Below are 22,291 nucleotides of genomic sequence, written 5' to 3' on the forward strand. Positions count from 1 at the left end.
AATCCAAGCCTTTTCATGTACTCCGCAGGCCCCAAATCTCTCTCAGATCACTAGCAAGGATAGTAGGCCTTTTGTCCAATCATTCAGATTCCCCTTCATTACCCAGCCCTTCAATGTCTCAAAATCAGCTATTTGCGTCTAGGGCTACCCTAGTCAGACCTTCTTTCTATCGACCCAGAATCTCATCTAGAACTACAGTGGTGGATGGACCATTTAGACTCCTGGAATGGCAGAACCGTCTTTGCATCAGTCCACGATCTTCTGTTAGAATAAGATGCAAGTCGTACGGGCTGGGGAGCCCGCTGTGGTGCAATCTCGACTGGAGGTACATGGTCTCCCGTGATGTCCAAATTGCATATAAACTGTTCAGAGATGCTTGCAGGTTCCTTTGCAATCAAAAGACTAGCAAAGGGCAGGGTCCGTTGTTCAATCCTTCTTCAAATGGACAAAATTTCTGCGGTCCACTACATAAACCATCTAGGTGTAACCAGGTCCAAGCCCCTTGCGGAATTAGCAAAAAGTATTTGGGAATTCTGTCTTCTCAACAAAATTTCACTCAAAGCAGAGTATCTTTCAGGCAATCTCAATTCCATTGCAGACTGGCATTCTCGTTATCTATGAGACTTCAGCGACTGGAAGCTTCATTCGTCCGTCTTTGAAAAGCGGGGTCCTTTTCATATCAACGGGTTTGCTTCTCGTCTCAATACCCAACTTCGTCTCTTCTTCAATTGGCGTCCGTATCCGTTAGCTCTAGCAACGGCTGCTTTCCTTGAGAATTGGTCTCCAAACCTCAATTATGCTTTCCCTCCTTATCTAATGATCAACAGGGTTTTAGCTTAAGTCAGGCACCAACTAGCTTCTATAACAATAGTGGTTCATTTTTGGCAATCTAAAGTATGGTTTCTAGCTCTGCTGGAATTGACAGTGGATTTCCCGGGTCTCCTTCCTTCCACGGTCTCCTCTTTGATCTGCTGGGTCACCCTCACAACCTAGTTCTCGACAACACTAATTCTTTCAGCACAGACAATATCGGGGCTAGCCACTCAAGCCTCGGAATTTTGTGAGACGCTTCAGACTTCATTAACGGAGCTCGGGCTCCAGGGACAGCAAAAGCCTACAAGTCCACTTGGGATTTATGGTCAAGCTGGTGTGTGGGAAAACACCTCGATCTCTTTTCAGCACATGCAACTTACATTGTTCATTTCCTGGCAGTGGAAGTTAGCGCTGGTAGGACTTGCAGAGCAATCCATCTTTACAGATCTGCTTTCTCTCAACTATGACATCATCAATGGCAACCAGTTGGAAAGCCTCTGCTTGTACGCAGTCTTTTGAAGGGAGTAACATTTTCCAAACCTCCTTTACTAAAGTACACCAGATCATGGGATGTCAATTTGGTTTTGAATTTGTTGATTCTACTCTCTCTTTGAAAATGCTTTCTGCCAAACTTACTATGTTTGGTTTCCATTAAATGAATTTCTGATGTTAAAGCGCTCGATGTCTCTTCTTGTCAATATAACCCTTCTGGTGTGATGTTTTATGTACACATATGCACTAAAATGAATATAAATTCAGTTTTTTACCCTTATTTCCCTTCTCAGCCCAAACTTTGGGTGGGTCAGGGCCTCAAAGTTTACAAGCAACGGCCCTCCGATGTCAGAACGTCTTCTCAGTCCCAGCTCCTCATTTCCTTCTGCAAACGTCACAAACCTGAATCATCTGCCACCCTAGCCCGTTTGGTCATGTACCTTGCTGGTATTGATGTTTCTGTCTTTGGAGCTCATTCTGCCAGGGTGCCACGGCTTCCAAGGCCTTTTGGGCAGGTCCCAGGTTGGAGGATATTCTGAGATCGGCCGACAGGTCTAATGATAAAGTGTTTTGTATGTTTTATTGTAAACCTATTATCACTGCTTCTTCATTAGTTGTTGATATGCTTTAAACAAGCATAATAGGGGCCTCCATTCTTGACATAAAATGTAGATTTTCCTAGTAGTTTATGAAGGAAAGTCTTAATTTTATTTAAGACAAAGAGGTGAGGGACCACGCACACAATTCAGCAAGGACATCGCCGACTTCATCAGCCCACATGCCCTCCCCTCCGCCGACTACATCCTCCTGGGGGACATCAGCTTCCACCTGGAGAACAACAACGACCGCAACACCATCACCCTGCTCGACAACCTCGCCACCCTCGGTCTCAAGCAGCTGGTGTCCACCCCCACCCACCTCGCCGGACACACACTTGACGCAGTCTTCTCATCCTGCAAAGACATCATCTTCAGCCACGCCACCGGACTCCACTGGAGGGACCACAGCTGCGTCCACTTCACCTTCAAAAGAACGACGATTCACCACCACCAGCAACAGGTTGCTCGAAGAAGCTGGAACAAGATCACAGCCGACAAGCTCGCCGCTTCCCTGAGCCAGCACCCTCCCGCCAGCTCAGCGAACCCCAGCCAGGCCGCCGACAACCTCACGAAGTGGATCAGCAACTGCGCGGACGAACTCGCCCCACTGAGGACCCCGCCCAGCAGACCCGGCAGCAAGAAGGCCCCATGGTTCACCGACGAACTCAAGAGCTCCAAGAAGAACTGCCGAGCCCTCGAGAAATCCTGGAGAAGGGAACCAACAGCGGACAACATGACCACCCTCAAGCTTGCCACCCGGAAGCACCACCAACTGATCCGCGCCACCAAGAAAACTGCATTCAAGGACCGGCTGGACAACAACGCACACAACTGCAAGGAACTCTTCAACATCGTGAAAGAGCTCTCCAACCCCAACGCCGGCAACAACGACATCACCCCATCGCAAGACCTCTGCAACTCCCTCGCCTCCTACTTCCACAACAAGATCGCGGACATACACAACAGCTTCAGCACTCAACCGACGCACGCCACGACCGAACCACCGCCCCCAATCACCACCCTCCGCGCCTGGACTCTGATCAGCACCGAAGACACCGTCCGCATGATGAACTCCATCCACTCCGGATCTCCAACCGACCCCTGCCCTCACCACGTCTTCAACAAGGCCGACGCTGTCATCGCACCCCACCTGCGGGACATCATCAACACCTCCTTCGACACCGCAACTTCCCGGAGAGCTGGAAGCATGCCGAACTCAGCGCCCTACTCAAGAAACCTACAGCGGACCCCACCGAACTCAAGAATTACCGCCCCATCTCGCTCCTCCCGTTTCCAGCCAAAGTCATCGAGAAGACCGTCAACAAGCAGCTGGCCGCCTTCCTCGAGACAAACGGATCCCTCGACCCCTCACAGTCTGGCTTCTGAGCCAAGCACAGCACCGAGACCGCCCTTATCGCGGCCACCGATGACATCCGAGCCCTGATGGACAACGGAGAAACAGCGGCCCTCATCCTCCTAGACCTCTCCGCGGCCTTCGACACTGTCTGCCACCGCACCCTAGTGCAGCGCCTCAGCAGCGTCGGAATCCATGAGAGGGCACTGGAGTGGCTCATCTCCTTCCTCGACGGAAGAACACAGAGAGTCCGACTAGCACCGTACAAGTCAGAGGCCACCGAAGTCATCTGCGGCGTCCCTCAAGGATCCTCGCTGAGCCCCACCCTCTTCAACGTCTACATGACCCCCCTCGCGGCCATCGCACGCCAGCACAACCTCAACATCATCTCCTACGCTGACGACACCCAGCTGATCCTCTCCCTGACCAACGACCCCGCCGCCGCCAGAGCCAACCTTCACGAAGGGATGAAACACGTAGCCGAGTGGATGACGACCAGCCGCCTGAAACTGAACTCAGACAAGACGGAGGTCCTCATCCTGGGCTCCTCGCCCTCCGCCTGGGACGACTCCTGGTGGCCCCCCGCCCTGGGCACCGCACCCAAACCGATAGACCACGCACGGAACCTGGGCGTCATCCTGGACTCCTCCCTCTCCATGACAGGACAAGTCAACGCCGTCTCCTCGTCGTGCTTCAACATCCTGCGCATGTTACGGAAGATCTTCCGATGGATCCCCACCGAGACCAGGAAGACGGTCACCCAGGCCCTCGTCACCAGCCGACTGGACTACGGCAACGCCCTCTACGCCGGAACCACCGCCAAGCTCCAGAAGAGACTCCAGCGGATCCAGAACACCTCAGCCAGACTCATCCTCGACATCCCACGACACAGCCACATTTCCGGACATCTGAGAGACCTGCACTGGCTCCCCGTCAACAAAAGAATCACCTTCCGTCTCCTCACCCACGCACACAAAGCCCTACACGATCAAGGCCCGAGCTACCTCAACAACCGCATCAACTTCTACGCTCCCAAGCGCCATCTCCGATCAGCCAGTCACGCCCTCGCCGCCGTCCCCCGCATCCGAAGAACGACAACAGGAGGAAGGTCCTTCTCCTACCTGGCCGCCAAGACCTGGAACTCCCTCCCTCCCGACCTGCGCCTGACCCAAGACCACCTCTCCTTCAGGAAGAAGCTCAAGACCTGGCTGTTCGAGCAGTAGCAGCACCCCCCCCCCCCCCCCAAGCACCTTGAGACCCTCCGGGTAAGTAGTGCGCTCTATAAATGTCTTGATTGATTGATTGATTATTATCCCACCTCAACTCAGTTTAACATGTGTTTTTTCTCCTCCCTGACAGTGACCGCTGTGTTGCCACCTACTGCCTCCTGATGGGTCTTCACCCAAAGGACGTTCCTGCAATTTATTTGCCTTCTTCATCGCTACATGGATGTGGGTCTTCAACCTTTGTGTCTGCACAAGGATTCTGGTTTATTGAACTTTGCCAGAATCTCGCTATGTTGACTTTAGCTTGTTTTATTGCTTTATTTCTAATTTCCCTTTGTTTTCTGGACCTTTCTAACTCCTCGCACAAGAAAAGAGGGCTATTCACAATCAAGTAGGATGTTCTACTTGTACACATGTGATTGGTTAATGTTCTAATGACACTGCGTTTTCCCATTCGCCAGCTTGTCGCTTGGCATTTTGGGATGTGTGTAGGAAGGTACCTCCTGACTATGGTTGCCCCCAACTTTTTGCCCTGTGTTTTAGCTGGTTTTTGACATAGTCGACCTGGGACCCTGCCAATCAGGACCCCAGGCCTACTGCTCTCTCTGTAAAATGGATTCCATGTACCTTAGGTGCATTACCCAATTGGAACTGGGCCACCTTGTCAGACCCTGTAACTCAGGGCATCGGTGTACCCAGGGCCTACCAGGGGCTGAAGCATGTACTATGCCACCCCTGGATGGCCATCTAAATCTGACACAACTGGCTGCACGACAGCTGGGGCCACGTGGCGTACTCGCCCGTTGCTGTAGGTGTAGTATCCCTATACCTAACCTTAAAATGGACACCCGAGTTCCTCTCAGTCACTCCTATGGCAGGCCTTGACAATCCTGAAGGCAGAGTGCATGGAACCGTGTGAATTGGGCTATGGCACGAGCCGAGCCCGGTTGCAGCTTGCGGAACCAAGACCCAATGGCTGTTCCATGATAACGTGTATCATATCGGTAACTTCGGTATAGCGTTATCAAGACATGTCGAGTAAGGTGTCATACGAATCGGGATGTTGCCCCCTCACCAATTCTGGCGACGAGGTTAGCATTCCGCCCTTCTAGAGGGACACGACATGTACGTAACTGTGAACCCCAGCTCCACAAAATGGACGCTGCCACCACAGACACAAGTCTGACCTCCTGCTGCTGGGAGTCCTTCCAGCGAGGAGAGCTTGGACAAAGGGTTTCCTGTCAAGGGCGGTGTTCGCACCGTCCCAGACAGGGTTTGTGTATTCTGGGTAGGTAGGGCTTTGCGAGAAGGTGACTGCGGAGTGGCACCCCGGTGCTCACTACGCATCTGCCGGTTGGAACCAGTTCCAGGGGCGCGCAGCCCCTGGCCTGGGGAAGGTCCGGCAGGGGAGAGGGGTGTAACTACCCCCCTTCTTGGTCCCAACCCTAGGGCAGGACCTAGTCATGTACCCACCCCTTTCTTTAGGATAAAGGCCGGAGCGGGGACCCTTCCAAATTAGATCATCTTTGAATCAAGAATACTTTCTACGAAAGGACTTCGAGACTCTTCTCAAGACTTCTCCCTTGTGACTAAGGAGTAGTCACCCTGCATCAGCGGGCACCATCTAAGAACTCTGCGGTTTGCTGCAAGTCCTTCCTCAAGGATCCGACGGCCCAGCTCGACGAGAACCGGCTTCCCTGGCACCTCTGACCTCTACCCACGTCGTCAGCTCAGCTGAGATCTGTGGGTGCGACGAGACCTCGAGGGACCGGCCATCATCAAAACCTGCACGCTTTCTTAAACAGCACGACCATCGAAGCAATTCTCTGGTGAGTGCTCTGGGGTCCGAGAAGCCCCGACCCGGAGTAGCTCCAGCATCGAAGTGCAGTCTCCCAGAATCTCCACGATCTGCGTGGGGCCCTTCTGCTCTCTGCTCAGCACGTTGTCTGGTCACTAGCCGCTGGCTTGTGCCCTTCTTTGACGACATCCGACAACCAACGCTGCTGGTCTAGTTGCTCCAGACTGGCCTTTGCTTCCTTCTTTGAGAGAAGCACCCCGGGCCCTCCTGGTCCACTCCAGACGCCATTTTAGGCCCACCACGTGGCCCTGAAATCTGCCAAGGCTTGTTGCCCCAATCCTGGGCCCAGCGACGCCGACAGCATCAATCTTCGTGGGACAGCTCGCACCTCCATCCTGGTCGCCGACAACGCCTCCTGGTCCGTGAGACTGCAGAGCCTAGCGTCGCCCACTCACCTAATCGAGGTGACGGCCATCCGGTGCCTTCCTGGTACCCTCTGACTACTGGCTAGTAGTACGAACTTGGTCCCCTCTGCTTTCAGGTATCAACGATCTCTGATCCAGGCTTGGATCTCTACGAACTATTCATCACTGGTCGCCGGCCAGCAACTCCTTTTCTTCCGGCTCCTGGCTCGTCAGCGAAGACCCCGACGCCTGTAAGACTTGTGCAGCCGCAGCCCTCGTGGCTAGGTAACCTCGGCATTTCGGTGCCGAATAGCCTCCTTACTCTAGGGTCCCGAGTCCCTCGCTTCCGACTTGCCTTATCGGGTCCGCCCGAGACCACTAAACATTCCGTGCCCTCGGGCACTTGTTTTAATTGTGCACTTGAAGTATTTTCTAAGAGCTTTTGTTCTGTGCTTAGTACCCTGTCCTCATAAAGAGTCCAGGGCTGTTGTGATTCTTAATAAATATACTGTTTATTTTCATAACACTTGTGTGGTGTCCTTTCACTTGGTGTTCAAGGGGTATGTGATGGTATAACAGCTGGCTTAACGCACCCTCTAGAGTTTAGCCCGAAGACTGCTCGTATCCACGCTACTAGGATAGCTGGTCTAAGGTTGACTTACAACCAATCACCATAAGGGTCGTTTGGAACGATACATAGTGGTCGCTAGAATAGCGAACGCTGCATATCGGGCCAACTTCTCACAATGTATAGTTTATCTTTATCTTGACTGCTGATATTAAATTTAAGCAAGATTAGAAAGCATAATACGTGCCTCCGTAGCTTTAATAAAATTAAGACTTTCCTTCATAAATTACTAGGAAAATCTACATTGTGGTAAATAGAGGTGGGCGAGCCATTGAAAGCTAGAGCCAGGCTTGAGTCTGAAGCCTGGTTTTGGCTCAGCTCGTAGTACTGTTGGAACCTTGAGGCATAATAAACCGAGTTTTATGTGGCTTTTGCCTCTCTCCTTCTACCAGGGATGTGGTGTTATGGCCAGAAATGCTGAATATGGAACTCAGGAATCAGGTTTGAGTCTGTGTCAGCTCCACATGATGTGATTCTAGGCACATCACTTACTCACCCCATGCATGTGACTTTGTGTAATGTAACTTATGCTTATGTAAAGTGTTCCAATACCTTTTGGTCAAGTTTATGCAATATTTTAAAGCTGCAGAAGAATACACCAAGAGGTCAAAACAAAATCTTAACATATAGGAAAAGCAAAATAGATACTCATTTACTGGTTGATTTGTACATAGTGAAACCAGAAGTCCTGGATAAATCACAGCTTCCCCACTTAAATTGTGTGATCTTAACCAAATATGTTTTTTCTCCAAAACTCTTTTTTTTTCCATTAGCGTGTATGAAAGCATTTAGGAATATGCGAGTTCAGACTTTCAATTGTAGAAAATTATCACTTTTAATTAGTGCTTCTCGGAGCAGTGCTTTAATGTGCCCTATTAGGGCATTTAACATTCTATGTTAAAGAAATACACTTTTTTGTAACTTTGAAGAGAATACCATATTTATGTGGTTTGATGTATCCCCTATTAATTCGTTTGCTCTCCCGCCTATAACGGTGAATGCGTCCGCGTTGTATTGTTGTTCTGGTTTTGCTCTCCGATGTGTTAGAATCCAATAAAAAGCTTCTGTTCTTACCTCGTCGCTTGTTACTTCATTAGCAGTCGAACTGGGGAACCAAGAGCAGCCTTACTCCTGATGAGTTTCCAGCTCGTGCGTGGAGGCTCTGAACTTTCGAAATCCATAGACATTCTCACAGCGTCCTTTGGACGCATTTCAGGTAGTGCCTAGGGACTCTTTTGCGCTTGCGGTTAAAGTAGGCGCGACCATTCACTTTTTAAGCCCCACCTCTCTATTGTCAGCCCACGGCATCGGTTATTTCCCTGTCCCGTATTTCCACCTTCTCTGACTCATGCGAACATTTTCTTGAAATGACAGCTCTGTAAACAGTATGGATTATCAAGAAAACGGACAAAGCAGCCTGGCGAACACGTATCTTAACTGCAGTCAGGAATGGAAAGAACGGGAGAAACGGCGACGGGAGCAATATTACTGATTGAGAGACTGTTTATTAAATGGTTTATGTCACATGACTAATAATTATAGTGACGTGTTTTCATAAAACATGTCGTTTTTTTATTGGTTTGATATGAGCTGCTGGGAAATAAAGATCCAGAAAGAGAAGGCACAGTCATTACCTCCAGTCCTGGTGCAAATTATTAAATTAGCCCTCCTGGATCCTAAAAAGCCTCTGCTTACATACTCGCGTTGCTAATAACAAACATGGCTGCGGCGAATCACGAAGCGACCTCTTTCATAGCGCACATGCCCTTCACAAACATGGTTTTTCCCCGTCACTAGTTATTCGCGACCAGCCCTTTTCAAAGATGGCCGCAGCAAGGCATTTCGTCGAATCACAGCTCAGGCCCTACCCCTCTTGAAGATGACAACAGTTCACCCCGCCCTTCTGTTCCTGGTCACATGTCCAGCTTGCGCCTCTCCCATTGGCCGGCGGTGACGTCAGACCATGACTCTGTTTTTATGAATGGAAGGAATCTCTCTGAGGGAGTGAGTAATTCCAGGAAACTAACCCGCCGCTCACAACTCAGCACATTCCGGAAGCATAACAACAGAGCGGGCCTCACCCCCAGAGAGCGGGGTGCGCGGGAGCCTACACCCGATCCTTAACCCGGTAAGCGAAAGCACGCAGTGCTCCCCGTAGTGACTCTTGTATTCTCTATTTGGTTTACAGAGCTAGGGGTGGCATGTGGGGTCCACTGGGGCCCAGAGATGACCCAGATCTTGGACCTCTCTCCTCGTAGGCCGCCATACCGCCGCAGACATTGGGAGGCGGGCCGGGAGAGGGGGGATGAGGGAACTGTCCTCGACCTTTCCAGTGGTGGCTCCCACTTGCCCTGATGTAGGTGAGAACGGACGCCGAGCCTTGCCAGCCCTTTAAGGGTTCCGGGAGGTCGGTTTCGAGGCACGTGGTGCGGCCTGGGTGTGCCCGGGTTAGTGGTGGTAGGAGGCTCGGTGGTACGCCACCCCAGCTGACCGCATCCATCTGCCATTGAAGTGAAGTTCAGGAAACCACTGCTGGTGCGCACCACGCCTGTGCGACAGGTCCTGTAAGAGAGCCATGGGGATGAGTGAGCGTCAATGTATGCTGGTAAGACTGTCTCCATCAGCGATACGCTATCGGCATGTATGGATAAAGCTCCAGTGACCTGAACAAGCGCAAAGGGGCACTTGCGCGGATGTTATTAAACATGCAAAGACACATTGTAGGAGAGTCAACTGACGATCATGTGGTTGGAAATATATTCTGTTATTTTGCTCTTTAGCAGTGCTCACGTGGACTTAATGAGTTACAACATTGGCTGAAACGTAAACAACAGTTCTGAGAATGCAAGGGTAAAGTTGGAGATCTGCTAGGCTGTGTGTGTCAAGTACATTTAACTCCAAACGCACCAGCAAACCAATATGTTGTAGTATTCTGTGCTTCTGCATAATTCACTAGGTGTCAAAGACAAAATAAAAAATAAAAACAGGCTGGGCACAAGGTTCAGTTGGCTAGAGTAAAGCTGGAGGCCGGGAATGGGCTGAACGTCAGAGTGAGCTCACCTGAACAAAAACGTAATGTCCTCTTATTGTTTGTATAGGGACAGGCATGTCGTATGAAATTAATAATGTAAAAGTGCCTCTCGACATAGGTCAGGGAAGATTCCAGAGTTAGCAGAAATACAGGTAGAGGGCAAGTCTCCACATAGAAAGCATAGTGATGAATGGAATGTATGGTGGATTTGTAGAGTGCTGCTTGTCATCGGTGAAGGTATCCAGGCGCTTATTTGGTGAATGTAGGTGTAATGTGAGGCTGGAACTGAGTACAGGCGTTCTCTGTGGTCCCGGGAAGACTAATTGAAGAAGAAAAAAAACAGGCCTTCAGCTTTTCCAGAATTCAAGAAGTGAGGAAGAGGCGCTGATGTGTTGGGGGGCGGTCTGTCCAGGATTTGTGGATACGAGTTGTGTGCGAGCGATGCTGAGCAAAGTTGTCTGGGGGGTTGGTGAAAGTGAAGCCATGATTGAGTTATGGGTTCCCGTTTTGTGTAGTGACTTGAACGCATGTGTGAGAAGTGTGAACTGGAAATGCCTCTGGATGGGGAGCGAGTGGAGCTTTTTGGGAAGTGGTGTGGTGCGGGTTAGGCGTAGGAGGTCGAGGACGAGTCAATGACGGCGTTTTAGATGGTGTGAAGATAGGTTGGGATGCCGGAATAACAAACATTACCAATAAAACCTGCTCAGCAAACTGTGCGATACGTAATAATCTCAGGAGGGTACTCAACAGAGCAACGTTTAAGGTACATATCACGTTTGTTGAAATCTCCAGCCAAGTGCTTTCAACTACAGCACCACTCAAAACAGAGGCAGTGTCTCATGGGGGAACTCTACTCAGTTTTTTTTAAGGTTTGGTTACAGGGAAACACATATTTTAAGTTTTAAGCAAGACGTGGTGACTTATAGGAAATGTGGCTGTTTATAGTTTATGCCTGTTCTCTATTTAGATGGACATTTGCCAACCGTGCAACAAAAACGCCGACATATTATACAAAAATGTGAAGGCAGCGTCACTATTCGAGAAAAACTTTAAACTTAACTGTTAAATGCCCCTTCGAGTGTCAAAATAAAACTTTAGGTGAGCGGGTGCTCTTCTTGAAGTGCCCACAGTTACAGGGTCCCCTCAGAGCGCTTTAGGTGGATTTTGGTGCTGAAAGGAGAGCTCCGGGCCTGAACGCTTCCCTGGCAGAGGACATTCCTTGCCCATCCTATAAGGGGCATCGCATCGAGGCGATAAGAATCGGACCATTGAACCTTTTTACCTCTGCTGAGACTCCTCACAGTGAAAGAGTATCCACATGTCATGCAATGGGCCGGGATATTTGAGGCTTTATTTAGATTTGAACACATTCATGTAGATTTGGGGGTTACCGGAATAATGCTAGTCCAGATATGGGTTCCCTGAGTTTTTTAAAGGACGATTTGTTGCTGAAACTGTTATAGTCAGTGCTTGATAACCTGTAGTCTGAGAGACACGCAACATCGACGAGACATTACTAACTTCTTCACCTCTCCCGCTAACCTTGGGGTCAGAACTTAACAATGATTAATTACATGTGACTATTAACGTGGAGAAAATGACTGCAGAAAATATGTTGAACCTTAGGGCACGTACATTGTAGCAAGGTAGCAGACCGGTTAAAGGTCTGCGGGTTACTGATCTCTGAAGCACGTACATCCACTCAGAGAGCGTTCTTAGCGGGAGTGGAACCTTTGACCTGCAGACTAAAGCCATATTTATGCAAGGACAAGCTAAGCTACCTTATTGCAATTACAATTAATTCCCATACAAAGGCACATCTCCGCAGTACACACATTCATCTTAGTGGTAAGTGTTGTTTTCCTATGTTTGGAACCCATAAGTGCAGGCCTCGTGCATATCTCTACTGCTAGCCCATTGATAGATTTGCAGCAGTTAGACGAACCCCCTGAGCCATTTCTCCAATTGGAGCACTCCCACACCTGTGTAACCCGTTTTACTAGTTGATCAAATGCGATAAATGTAACCCCCCCCCCCCCCCCCCCCCCCCCATGAGACGGTCATGGATTTCCTAGTTCAATGCATACATTGAACTGACTGCTCGTGTTTATTTTAGGAATATAATGGTTTGGTGTTTGCATACAGGCCCTTTCAAAGTGGAGAGCAGCTGGTGATTCCTGGGCAGCTTCTCTGCATTTTATGCAAATCCGGAGTTCTAGCGACTTGTTGAGGCTTTCCTGGTAAGCAGACTTCCCTCGGCGGAGTGACAGGGCACTTGACACATAAAAAGGGAAGTGTCGCCCAACGGTTTTTATTTTCGGCAAAAAGCTTACCAAAGTGACTGCAGGTATGTATCTCTTAGTTTAAAAAATACGTATTCGTATACCATTTTTTGATTTTCTTTTTAAAGCAAGGTTCCATTTTGGCTGTCGTAACCCTTTCCCGACTGAGTGTGACCTTAGTCGGCCTATGGTTGAACCAGTGATGCCCCTCGGAAGGGAGGGGCAGGTCGCTTAGAGTCTGTGAACTGAAGGTGGCCTTGTCTTCATATTAACCTCCGTCTATTCCAGTCACTTGAACCTCAACTCACGGTACTAGTAATGTTGACCCCCTGCGCCGCTGTAATGTTTTAGACTCTGGTGAACCCATTCCGCCGCTGCCTATATGGCCCGTTCAACTGAACTCCTTCAGTCCTTATGTGCAGGCCTCACCCTAACCTTATACTCACCGGTCAACTCGCCGTCACTTAGAGGGCGCCACCTTCTTGGAATCTTAGCCCAGGCGGGGTCTACTTACACTCTGCTGCTGTTATTGCATGCCGAGATTGATGCATTCCACCTCTGCCTCTACAGAGCGAGAACCTGGGGCGCGCCAGAAAAGTCTTGCTCCAGGGCTCTCCAACCTATTCTGTAGCCAGACCTACTTTTGTTACATGAAAATCATCGTGAGCTATTAATAATTTTGTCAGTGAACCCATCAGGTGGGATTACTTCAGGGGCCACCCTATGCAAGCTTACCAACAGTGATCACTTCCATGCATCAAGAGGGTGGCCAGCAGTGCTGTAAAAAATAAAAAAAAAAAATGTCAATTTGGAACGCTTTTACATAGCTAATACATAACCGGCATAGCTGCAATGCCGGATCATCAACGTAAAACTGTCAGTAATATGTCTCCCAATTGCCCCATGATTTATCACTCAAACATCAGCTTTAACTATATTTAGAACCCCAACCATTTACTCCAGCTATCAGCTTATGAGTTCTGAAAATACACACATTTTTGTCTCCAATACAGGTTTTAATTTTGGGTCCCATATATTCAACCAACCAAAAGCTTCAAATTGAGTAGGCTGGGCAGCACACAGGAGAGCTACTTACAGATAGCTGGAGAGCTACCAGTAGGTCACAAGTTACTCGGAGAAGCCTACCCACGTTCCTATGTTGTCCTTGTAAAAGCAAGTCTCTGGAAATGCCAGGTTACATAGGAGCAGGAAGCTGTTGGTCAAATACGTGATGGCTGCAGATCTAGGGCAGTGATCGTCAAAGTGTGGCCCTCCAAACATTTACATGTGCCCGCCTGGTCAACAGCACCACTTGGATGTTGTTTACTCAACAGTAACATACACATTGTTAAATTAACGGGCAAGAATTTATTTAAAGGTTAATTGAAGCTAACAAAGGAAGTAACTAGGATTTCCTTCATGGCTAAATGTTGGAAATACCTCCATTTGTAAATACTTGCAGCAAAAGTGTAAAATTATGATCGTCTTTTCAAAATTGAAAGTGCTTTTCATTAACACTCAGAACAGTTTCACCGTAGTACATCAGATTATATCAGAGCAATGATAACTTTTTTTTTTTAAGGTGAATTTTTAAACCTGAATTTTTAAACATTCATTCTTTTGCTCCACCTGGTCAGCAATGCCAATAGAGAGCTAAGAGGCATGTCAGTTATGTTAGCTCTTTGGGTGGCTTAGGTTTCTATTGTACATGAACATTATAGTTTATTAAATCGAACACACAAGGTTTTGTAACATATCTGGAAGTCATGTGATAATGAAGAAAAAGGAAGTAAAGTGAAATACAACAATTGCCTAGGATCACACAATTGGTTAAGTGGATTTACCAGGATTATTCCCAACATTTTGGTTTTACATTGTGCAATTCAGACATTAGGAGCCTCATTTACAATATTTTGACACATGGCAGCACAGCAAGCCCTCCTGCTGCGCTGCTGTGTGAAAAGAGGGCAAGAATGCACTGTATCTACAAGATCCAGCGCATTCCTGTCCTTTTCCCCTGTGCTACTGCACAATGGGCCACCATGCGCCAATGCAGGCACCCATGCGCCATGGTGCAAGGGTGTTTGCATTGTAGGGGCGATCGTTGTTGTGCAGGAAGGTGTCCCTTCCTGCACAAACACGATCACAAGAGGTGTTTTCCTCTTTCTATGTGTGCTGCAGAATGCAGGCTCCATAGAAAAAGGAGAAATAAAGGTATTTCTCCTCATTGTGACTCCCTTACACCTCACCGGGGAGGCGTAGGAATCTGATGTATACCCAGGTTTACAAAACCATGTAACTATGGGAATGCATCAGGTTTTAAGGATATTGCATTGGAACACCCTCAGCAACAAGCATGAAACAACAACCCATTCATGAAGAGTTATGTTTGAAAGGTGGCACTATTTACAAGGCTATGAAAAGCTGCGCAGGGTGCCTTTACATGGTTATGTAAATATGGCCAGGCACACAGCAGCGCTGAGGCTTCAAAAAAACAGTGACTCTCCGGCGGCACAGTGGGTTTGTAAATAAACCCCTTGATGTATAGGCTTTGCCTTCCCCTACACCCACCTTGCCTCAGCCCCCCTCCACTCCCAGACCTCCACCTTGCTGCCATGAATACAGCCCTTGGTCACATCACAGACAAACTTTGTGGCCCCTTGGAATCCTTTTGGAAGTACCCATGATCTAGGGAGTACATGTATGGCTTGTTCATAACGGGTCCAGGCTCTTAAAAGTCCTCCTTGACTATTTTGTGTGCTTTTTTATTTTGTCTCATTTAAAAAGAAAAAAAAAATGTAAGTACATTTCATTTAACCAGAAGATGGATCTTTCAGGTTCACACCCACGGGTGTGAGCGTGCTTGGCTTAGGCTGCCTTGTTAGCTGGAGATCACGAAAGACTTGTAGCCAGGTACATTTTTTCCAGTTTCTGCTCTGAGGAGAGGGTGCCCTACCTAAACTGGCATGCTACCTATAGGATGCCACTTATGCTGAAGGACCACAATAGAAAGTTGAAACTTAAAATAAAGGTGGAATGTCAACTGAGGAAGACCTGATGATGGGCGTAGAAAGCAAGACCACAATCAATCAATCCAAAGTGACCTTTTCAGGGAGGGTCATTTTGTTTTTAGCAAAATTCCAAAACCGAAGAAAGCGGCAGGGTCTCAGTTTGTCAGGAATGAGACCGATCAACTGCAATATAGAAACATACCACCTTGACAGGGTGATGTGGTATTTGTTGAGAAGTAAGTGTTTTCATGTAGCAGTAATTATGTTTTTCTGTTCTTTGCAGGAGCAACAACCAAGGTAAAGGGAAGGCCATGTCCTCAGACGGAATATCTTCAAAAGCGCTTAAGGTGAGGAGCTATCAATCTGCGCACAAACAGGTTTAAAATTTCTTAGCTCCATGCTTGAGTAAATCACCCAGTCCAAGTTTTTGCGCTGCATGGTGGGATTTGTAGTTATGCTTATAACATTATGTTGAATAATCAGTTAATTGTAGTAAAAATATGATGATCTTTTATTGGCAGCACGGTAAACATCTCTCTGCATCAAGGTCCAGCATCAACTGCCCTCTAGCCATCCAACATAACAGTTCCACCAGCATGTGGAATGTAGAGCACCATTTAATGGAAAACATGTCGCATGCAATGGCATGCAACCATAATAACACTTCTTAAAGGGATAACACAATATGTGAGAATATAACACATTACAAAATCAGGACTGCATGTATCCGAAAGAAAGCACATTCTTTGATTGAATGAGCTACTTGTGCGTGGGCCTGGGAAACTGGAGAGCTCAGAGAGAGACTTAAGTTGCTGTTAACGTTTTGAGTGAGAAGCTGCAGGAAAATAATCATGGGATATGAGCAAACTCTGGGGCCGGCAGCCTCTTTGAAGAGGTCAGATTTTAAGTTTATAATATTTCTAAAACTTGGTTTGGATGGTAAAACAGTTAAGCATTGTGAAGGTTCATTCTCGTCTACAGCGCACTAAGTGCAGAAGTGAGAGATTCCCTTTCATGGCCTTCCAAACACATAACCCTGGAAAGATCACATTCCACTACAGTATTGAACACAAATAACCGGCTCTGCCAATCTGTTCCTGGCATTCTTTTTTCCCCATGGGTGATGGGTCTTAGACCCAAAAAGACAGTCAAAGAGTGTTTGGGGAAACTACCGGCCTGCACACCAACCCTGCGAAATCCGTGCTTTTCCAGTATGCGGCAAACCGAGACGAGGCACCAGGGTGTCACAGTTGTCGCACACGACTGATGGTTTTAAGTATTTGGGCATTTTCATATCGCCATGCCCTAAGATCTCATGGGCAAATAATATTAATCCATTGATCACAAGTCTAAATAGTGAAACAACGATATGGTCCTCCCTTCCACTGTCATTGTATGAGCAATCAGCCATTTTTCAGATGGTGTCCCTCCCCGAATTCTATACGGACTACAACATTTCCCCTACAAAATTCTGCAATCCTGGTTTGCGCAAGTAAATGCCATACAAAATAAATTTCACTGGAACAGAGGGGCGATCAGGGTTGCACTCCACACCTGCGCACAGTCTACGTACTGTGGGGGTATTGCAGCAGCAGATATATATGCCTATTATGTGGCTTCTCATATATTAATAATAAATGAATGGTGGTATAACTCCCCAACCGACTCAGCTTTTGCGATAGAAGACGCAGCAAAGGAGGGAGCTCCCCTTCTCCAGCACCTCTATAGCAACAAACACCTAGATTTTATTACCCCTGGCGAGTAGAGTAGTGATACAGTTTTGGCGTAACTCATTCCAACAGATGGAATGGTGCGGGACCCTAACGCAAACAACTCCATTGTGGCGAGGCACATACCTCAACCCGGTGGCGGCTCTGGAGGGATTCCGCGGGTGGGAATTGGTGGGGATATCGATCCTGGGTGATGTGATGCAGGGCACTACATTGAAATCCTTTAACAATTACAGGTAGAGTTCCAACTACATAGGACACAATTTTACAAATGCCTCCAATTCCGCCATGCTTTGATAGTTTCAACCTCTTGAGGGCTGCCTACTGATGGGGGATTTGGGCCTACATAAAATCAGGCAAATATACCAAACATTGACCACTCGCACACAGACAACGCTTGATAAGACGCGACAAGCGTGGCAAGCTGATATTCTTGACCTGACAGATGACGACTGGGTAGAAGCCCTTGCCAGCCCCCGAGACGCAGCGGTGTCCACATGATATCGCCTTATACAGTTCAAGTATCTACACCGCACATACTACACATGGGTCCGACTCTGGAAGATGGGTGTTATCCAGTCCCCTACATGTTTACGAAGTAAGAGGGAGGATGGGACATTTTGCATACTGTTTGAAGCTGCAATGCTTTGCAGCCCTTTTGGGGCAGAGTATCAGCATGCTTAAGCAAGGTACTATCATGGAAACTCCCACTCGACCCACGACTCTTCCTCTTACACAGTACAGACGACATTGGGGGAAATTAATACAAACAACATTTGCTGTTCTTAGCCCTCACTATCGTGAAGCTCCATATTGCCCAGATGTGGAAAGGGACTTCTCCCCCGACTGTAGGCAAATGGAAGACCGAACTAGACCGATGTATGGGTGCAGAAATTGCAGTGTTTCTAGCCCGCAACTGCCCTAAAAAACATAGTAAAATTTGGACCCAATGGGTGACGTATCGTGGGATAGATCTTCTCTTCCCCCCCCCCCCCCCCCCCTTCCCCCTTTACAATCCTCAGACCCCTGATAGGAACCACTACCTATATTTACTGATCGGACCATTCCATATTATGTGACAGCCCGTCTCTCTATGAATGTATCATATGTAGAATTACCGAAATCTAGTACAGTCTGGATTTTGTTAAGGTTATGTAACCTGCATGTTTCTCAGGCATTGTGCAATCGTTCAGAAATGTCAGTACTCCTGCTGTATCTTATTTCTTACGGGTCTTTGTAGGGCTGCAGCCCAAAATTGAAGGGAACAACCGAATAAAATTTGTTGCAAAAAATAAATAAACAGTCAAGACTGTCAACAAAGGACAGTTGTAGACCAGTAATGGATCTTGTATCTGTCATGGGTGTCAAACAGTACCTGAATTATTTGGCGGCTTGTCCCAGAGATCTAAATGATGGTGAACAGCTATGCACACTTGGTGGCTATAAAATAAGTTTAGCACAGGAGCCCTCCTTATTTCTAGTCCCTCACAAAATGCAAATAATACTGCAAACCAGCTGGTTTGTGCCACTTAAACAGACTTGAAACACAGCGTGTTCATGCCCATCACATCCCATTGGATGGTGCACCTTCACGAACTTTAAGCATAAACTCAAGCCATACCAGCTCTGCATTAACCCCTCACACCTTGCCTTGAGCGACTATGAATCATTAGTGCCAGGTTACCAATTTAGGCAAAAGCACAGCTATTTGTGCATCTCAAAGCGAACAGGCTATAGAAAGAAAAGCCTGTAGGCAGAAAGCTGTGCTTGAGAGTGGTGGTGGGAAAAAGCACAGCCAGCTCCCCAACTCAGATCTGGCATGGCAAAACAGACCATCCCTTTAAACAAGCTTCTAGTGGAAGGGTCTCCTAGATAGACTGGTGTATGTTGAAGCTGCATGAGTTTCAAAAGGCTGAATCAGAGATGCACCGCCTCATTAACCTTATCAAACCCAAACTTGAGGACTTTTTAAGGACCATCACCTCTACCGACCCCCTTTCAGACACCCATGTAAAGGGACTTTTTTATCAGGGGGTCATCATCCTCAAATGAGACTCTTTCTTCCTAACCAGACATTGAAACATCATGCCGTCAGGGACAATTCTCATCAATCTCCCCTCCCCCTTCCTCAGCCCCAAGTGAACTGTCCCCCAAACCCATAGTTTGAATGGCTGTCTTGAAACACCCACCACATGATTTGAATTTTATGGTTTTTTGTCTCCTACAACAGGTGAAGAGAGAGATGGGGGAGAACACCCCGGTGCTCTCGGATGACGAACTGATGGGCATGACGGTGCGGGAACTAAACCACCACCTTCGGGGTCTGTCCAAGGACGAGGTGGCGCGACTGAAGCAGCGGCGCCGCACTCTCAAGAACCGGGGCTATGCAGCCAGCTGCCGGGTGAAGCGGGTCTCGCAGAAGGAGGAGCTGGAGAAGCAGAAGACAGACTTGCAGCAGGAGGTGCAGAAACTGGCCCGTGAGAACAACACCATGCGTGGCGAACTTGACGCCTTGCGTGCAAAGTACGACGCCCTGCAGACCTTTGCGCGCACCGTGGCACACGGCCCCGTCGCCCCAGCCAAGGTGGCTGCCACCAGCGTCATCACCATTGTCAAGTCCGCCAACGGCGTTTCCTCCAATCCGGGGGCCTACTCCTAGTTTTGGTGCGGTGCTGGTTGGCGGACGGATGTCATGTTCGTGTTCCGTCCATGTGCTGGACACTGGGATGCCTCCTACTCACCAGGGCCGGGCACAGAGCCCAACAGCTGCCACTGTTAAAAGGCCAAGAAGTGCCTCAAAGCCCTGCACTGAGGGAAAGTATCCAATCCGCGACGCATAGGGAGGAGAAAGTTGATTGCATATCCTCCTATGTGGCAAGGATCATCTCTGCCTCAGAAGTGGGGCTTAAACCAGCGATTTATGGTGGCATGGGAATTCCCCTACCCACCCTCATCTGTGACTTTCCTTTTCTGCTGCTGCACACCCATCCAAACTTGATTCAAATTCTTTATCCCAGGACAACATTTTGTTGGATGCCGCTGAGATGGTGGCCGTCTTAAGATGGAGGTAATCGTGCCTAAGGCCACCACTCCACTCATAAAAGAAACAGTTGGACCATGTGTTGTAGGGCAGAGGCATGTATGTAGTCCTAGAAACGTAAGGGGCATGAGGAAAACTGGGTGAAGGAGAATGTAGGAGGAATTGATAAGAGCGCTAGGCGATTCAAAGGGCCAATGTAGAGCATAGTGTGCTTTGGTGAAGCGTTACTAGTAGAAGAGAAGGACTGAAGAGCATGAGGCTGGATGATAGGACCAGATGCATCAAAGGGTTTTGCCCATTCTGTGTCTATGGGAAAATGTGTTCATGCATATGGCCCATAGAGTATACGTTTTGGGTCCTAAATAATAGGAAGCTAAAAACACGAGGGTGGAAAGAGAAAGTGGTAGAGAGAGAAAGGAGTTAAATATAGGCCAGATGGTGAAACACGAGAGAAAAGATGGGAAGAGCAAGAGGTAAAGCGTGGAGAAAAAAGAAGGGAGGAAAAAGACCTGGACGGTGAAGAAGTGGAACATAAAGAAATGTGGGGAAGCCGAGAGAGGGAGAAAACTATAGGAAGAGACTTAAAGGCAGAAATTACAAAGTGAGAAAAAGTGCTAGAAGGCTTTGGGAATGTGAACAATTGGTGTGGTCAAGAGGTCCTCCAGTTCCGAAATACACAATGATTGTAATATATACAGTTTTTATCAATCCTGTATCCCTGAACCTCTTATTGAATGAATAGGGTTGGGAATTCCACCCATTTCCCCAACAAACTCTTCAAGCGTGACTTGGTGAATATACACCAGTGAAAACATTCATCCCCCCAGCAGATAAAGATTGTCCTGGAATAAAGGATTCAGCTCCTGTTCAATTAGTCAAGAAGTGATGCCAGTGAGACCGTGGAATTGTACTATCATGTCACTTCCATCTTCATAGCCCTGGACCACGCTCCCGTGAGAGGAGGGGGTTTATATTTATGATTATCTAGTAATATATTTTACAGAGAATATCTCTCCATCTGGGGGTAAATGGGAGGGGAGCGAAAAGCAGAGGTGGACTGGCCTATTGGGGAATTGTCAGACCAGAGGCATAATTTAACTGTCTGAACCTAGAAGATTTTTGTAACCTACAGTAATTTGCTGCATGAGGCTGTGTGATCCGTGTAACCTGGAGCATAGCTTTGCTGTAAACCTGGGCAATCGGTGTATTAGAGGGATAACTCTGCTGGTCAAGTCCTTAACCTGTAAAACATGATTATCTACAGGATAGTTATATCTACACTTCTTAAATGGCTGCCTCTGCCACTCTGTCGCTCACCCTCCCAAGTTGTCTCATTATTTATTGTACATATATAAATTATTTACAACCTTGAGGTTCTTCTATCGATACTGGTACAGCTACTGTTTTATTTTGTTATATGCGAATAGCCTTATCACCTGTTGTGGTTTATATCAAATGTATTTATTTTCAGAGTCCTGTGACCGTTCTGATGCCCCTTCTCCCTTTGTATTTTATATATTTCTTCAATAAAATTCAAAATGTTTCATGTAAATATGGTGCTTTTTTCTAATATACTAACATGAAATAGCAAAGGAGCATCGTTTGGAATGTATGGCTCGCACCTATCTCATTCACAAGCTTTTTTCCCCCCTCTAAGCCAGTGTAAAACAAATTGGTTTTGCAAGACTTTTTCCCAGTTGCACCATTTTATTTCGGAAATTATTAGGGTTCGTTTCTTTTGAAAAATGCTGGCCCACTGTCCGTTTCTCTGCATTTACAGGCCAACAAAATGTAGAATCTATGATTGCCACAGTTATCCAGTTGAAATGGGCTTCTAGTTGGTGTCATTTTAACGGGTTGAGGGGCCCTGGGCACAACATATT

At 47.7% G+C, this 22,291-nt stretch overlaps 2 protein-coding genes across 3 annotated transcripts in view; one reads left to right on the forward strand and one right to left on the reverse strand.

The window, feature by feature from the left end:
- The window catches only part of PLA2G6 (phospholipase A2 group VI), a 604,218-nt gene extending 595,591 nt beyond the window's left edge, over window positions 1-8,627 (reverse strand). The window contains exon 1 of the mRNA XM_086963273.1: window positions 8,389-8,627. The gene's annotated coding sequence lies outside the window, so the exon portion shown is untranslated. The remainder of the gene's footprint in view (window positions 1-8,388) is intronic.
- Window positions 8,628-9,308: 681 nt separating this feature from the next.
- On the forward strand, window positions 9,309-21,960 carry MAFF (MAF bZIP transcription factor F). Of its 2 annotated transcripts, none has more exons than XM_086963283.1 (3): window positions 9,309-9,442; window positions 15,922-15,985; window positions 19,599-21,960. In XM_086963283.1, exons 2-3 carry the CDS (start codon window positions 15,950-15,952, stop codon window positions 20,025-20,027), a joined length of 465 nt encoding a protein of 154 aa, XP_086819409.1. In that variant the 5' UTR covers window positions 9,309-9,442; window positions 15,922-15,949; the 3' UTR covers window positions 20,028-21,960. The 2 variants fall into 2 exon arrangements, with proteins under 2 accessions (XP_086819409.1, XP_086819413.1); XM_086963287.1 differs by lacking the exon at window positions 9,309-9,442 and adding an exon at window positions 9,531-9,919.
- Window positions 21,961-22,291: the final 331 nt, after the last annotated feature.

The sequence above is a fragment of the Lissotriton vulgaris genome, chromosome 1_1 (genome assembly GCF_964263255.1).
Source record: "Lissotriton vulgaris chromosome 1_1, aLisVul1.2, whole genome shotgun sequence".
NCBI lineage: Eukaryota > Metazoa > Chordata > Amphibia > Caudata > Salamandridae > Lissotriton > Lissotriton vulgaris.

Coding starts and splice junctions, on each gene's coding strand:
- MAFF (XM_086963283.1), top strand. CDS start 15,950: ATGTCCTCAGACGGAATATCTTCAAAAGCGCTTAAG. Junction 15,986..19,598: donor TATCTTCAAAAGCGCTTAAG/GTGAGGAGCTAT, acceptor CTCCTACAACAG/GTGAAGAGAGAGATGGGGGA.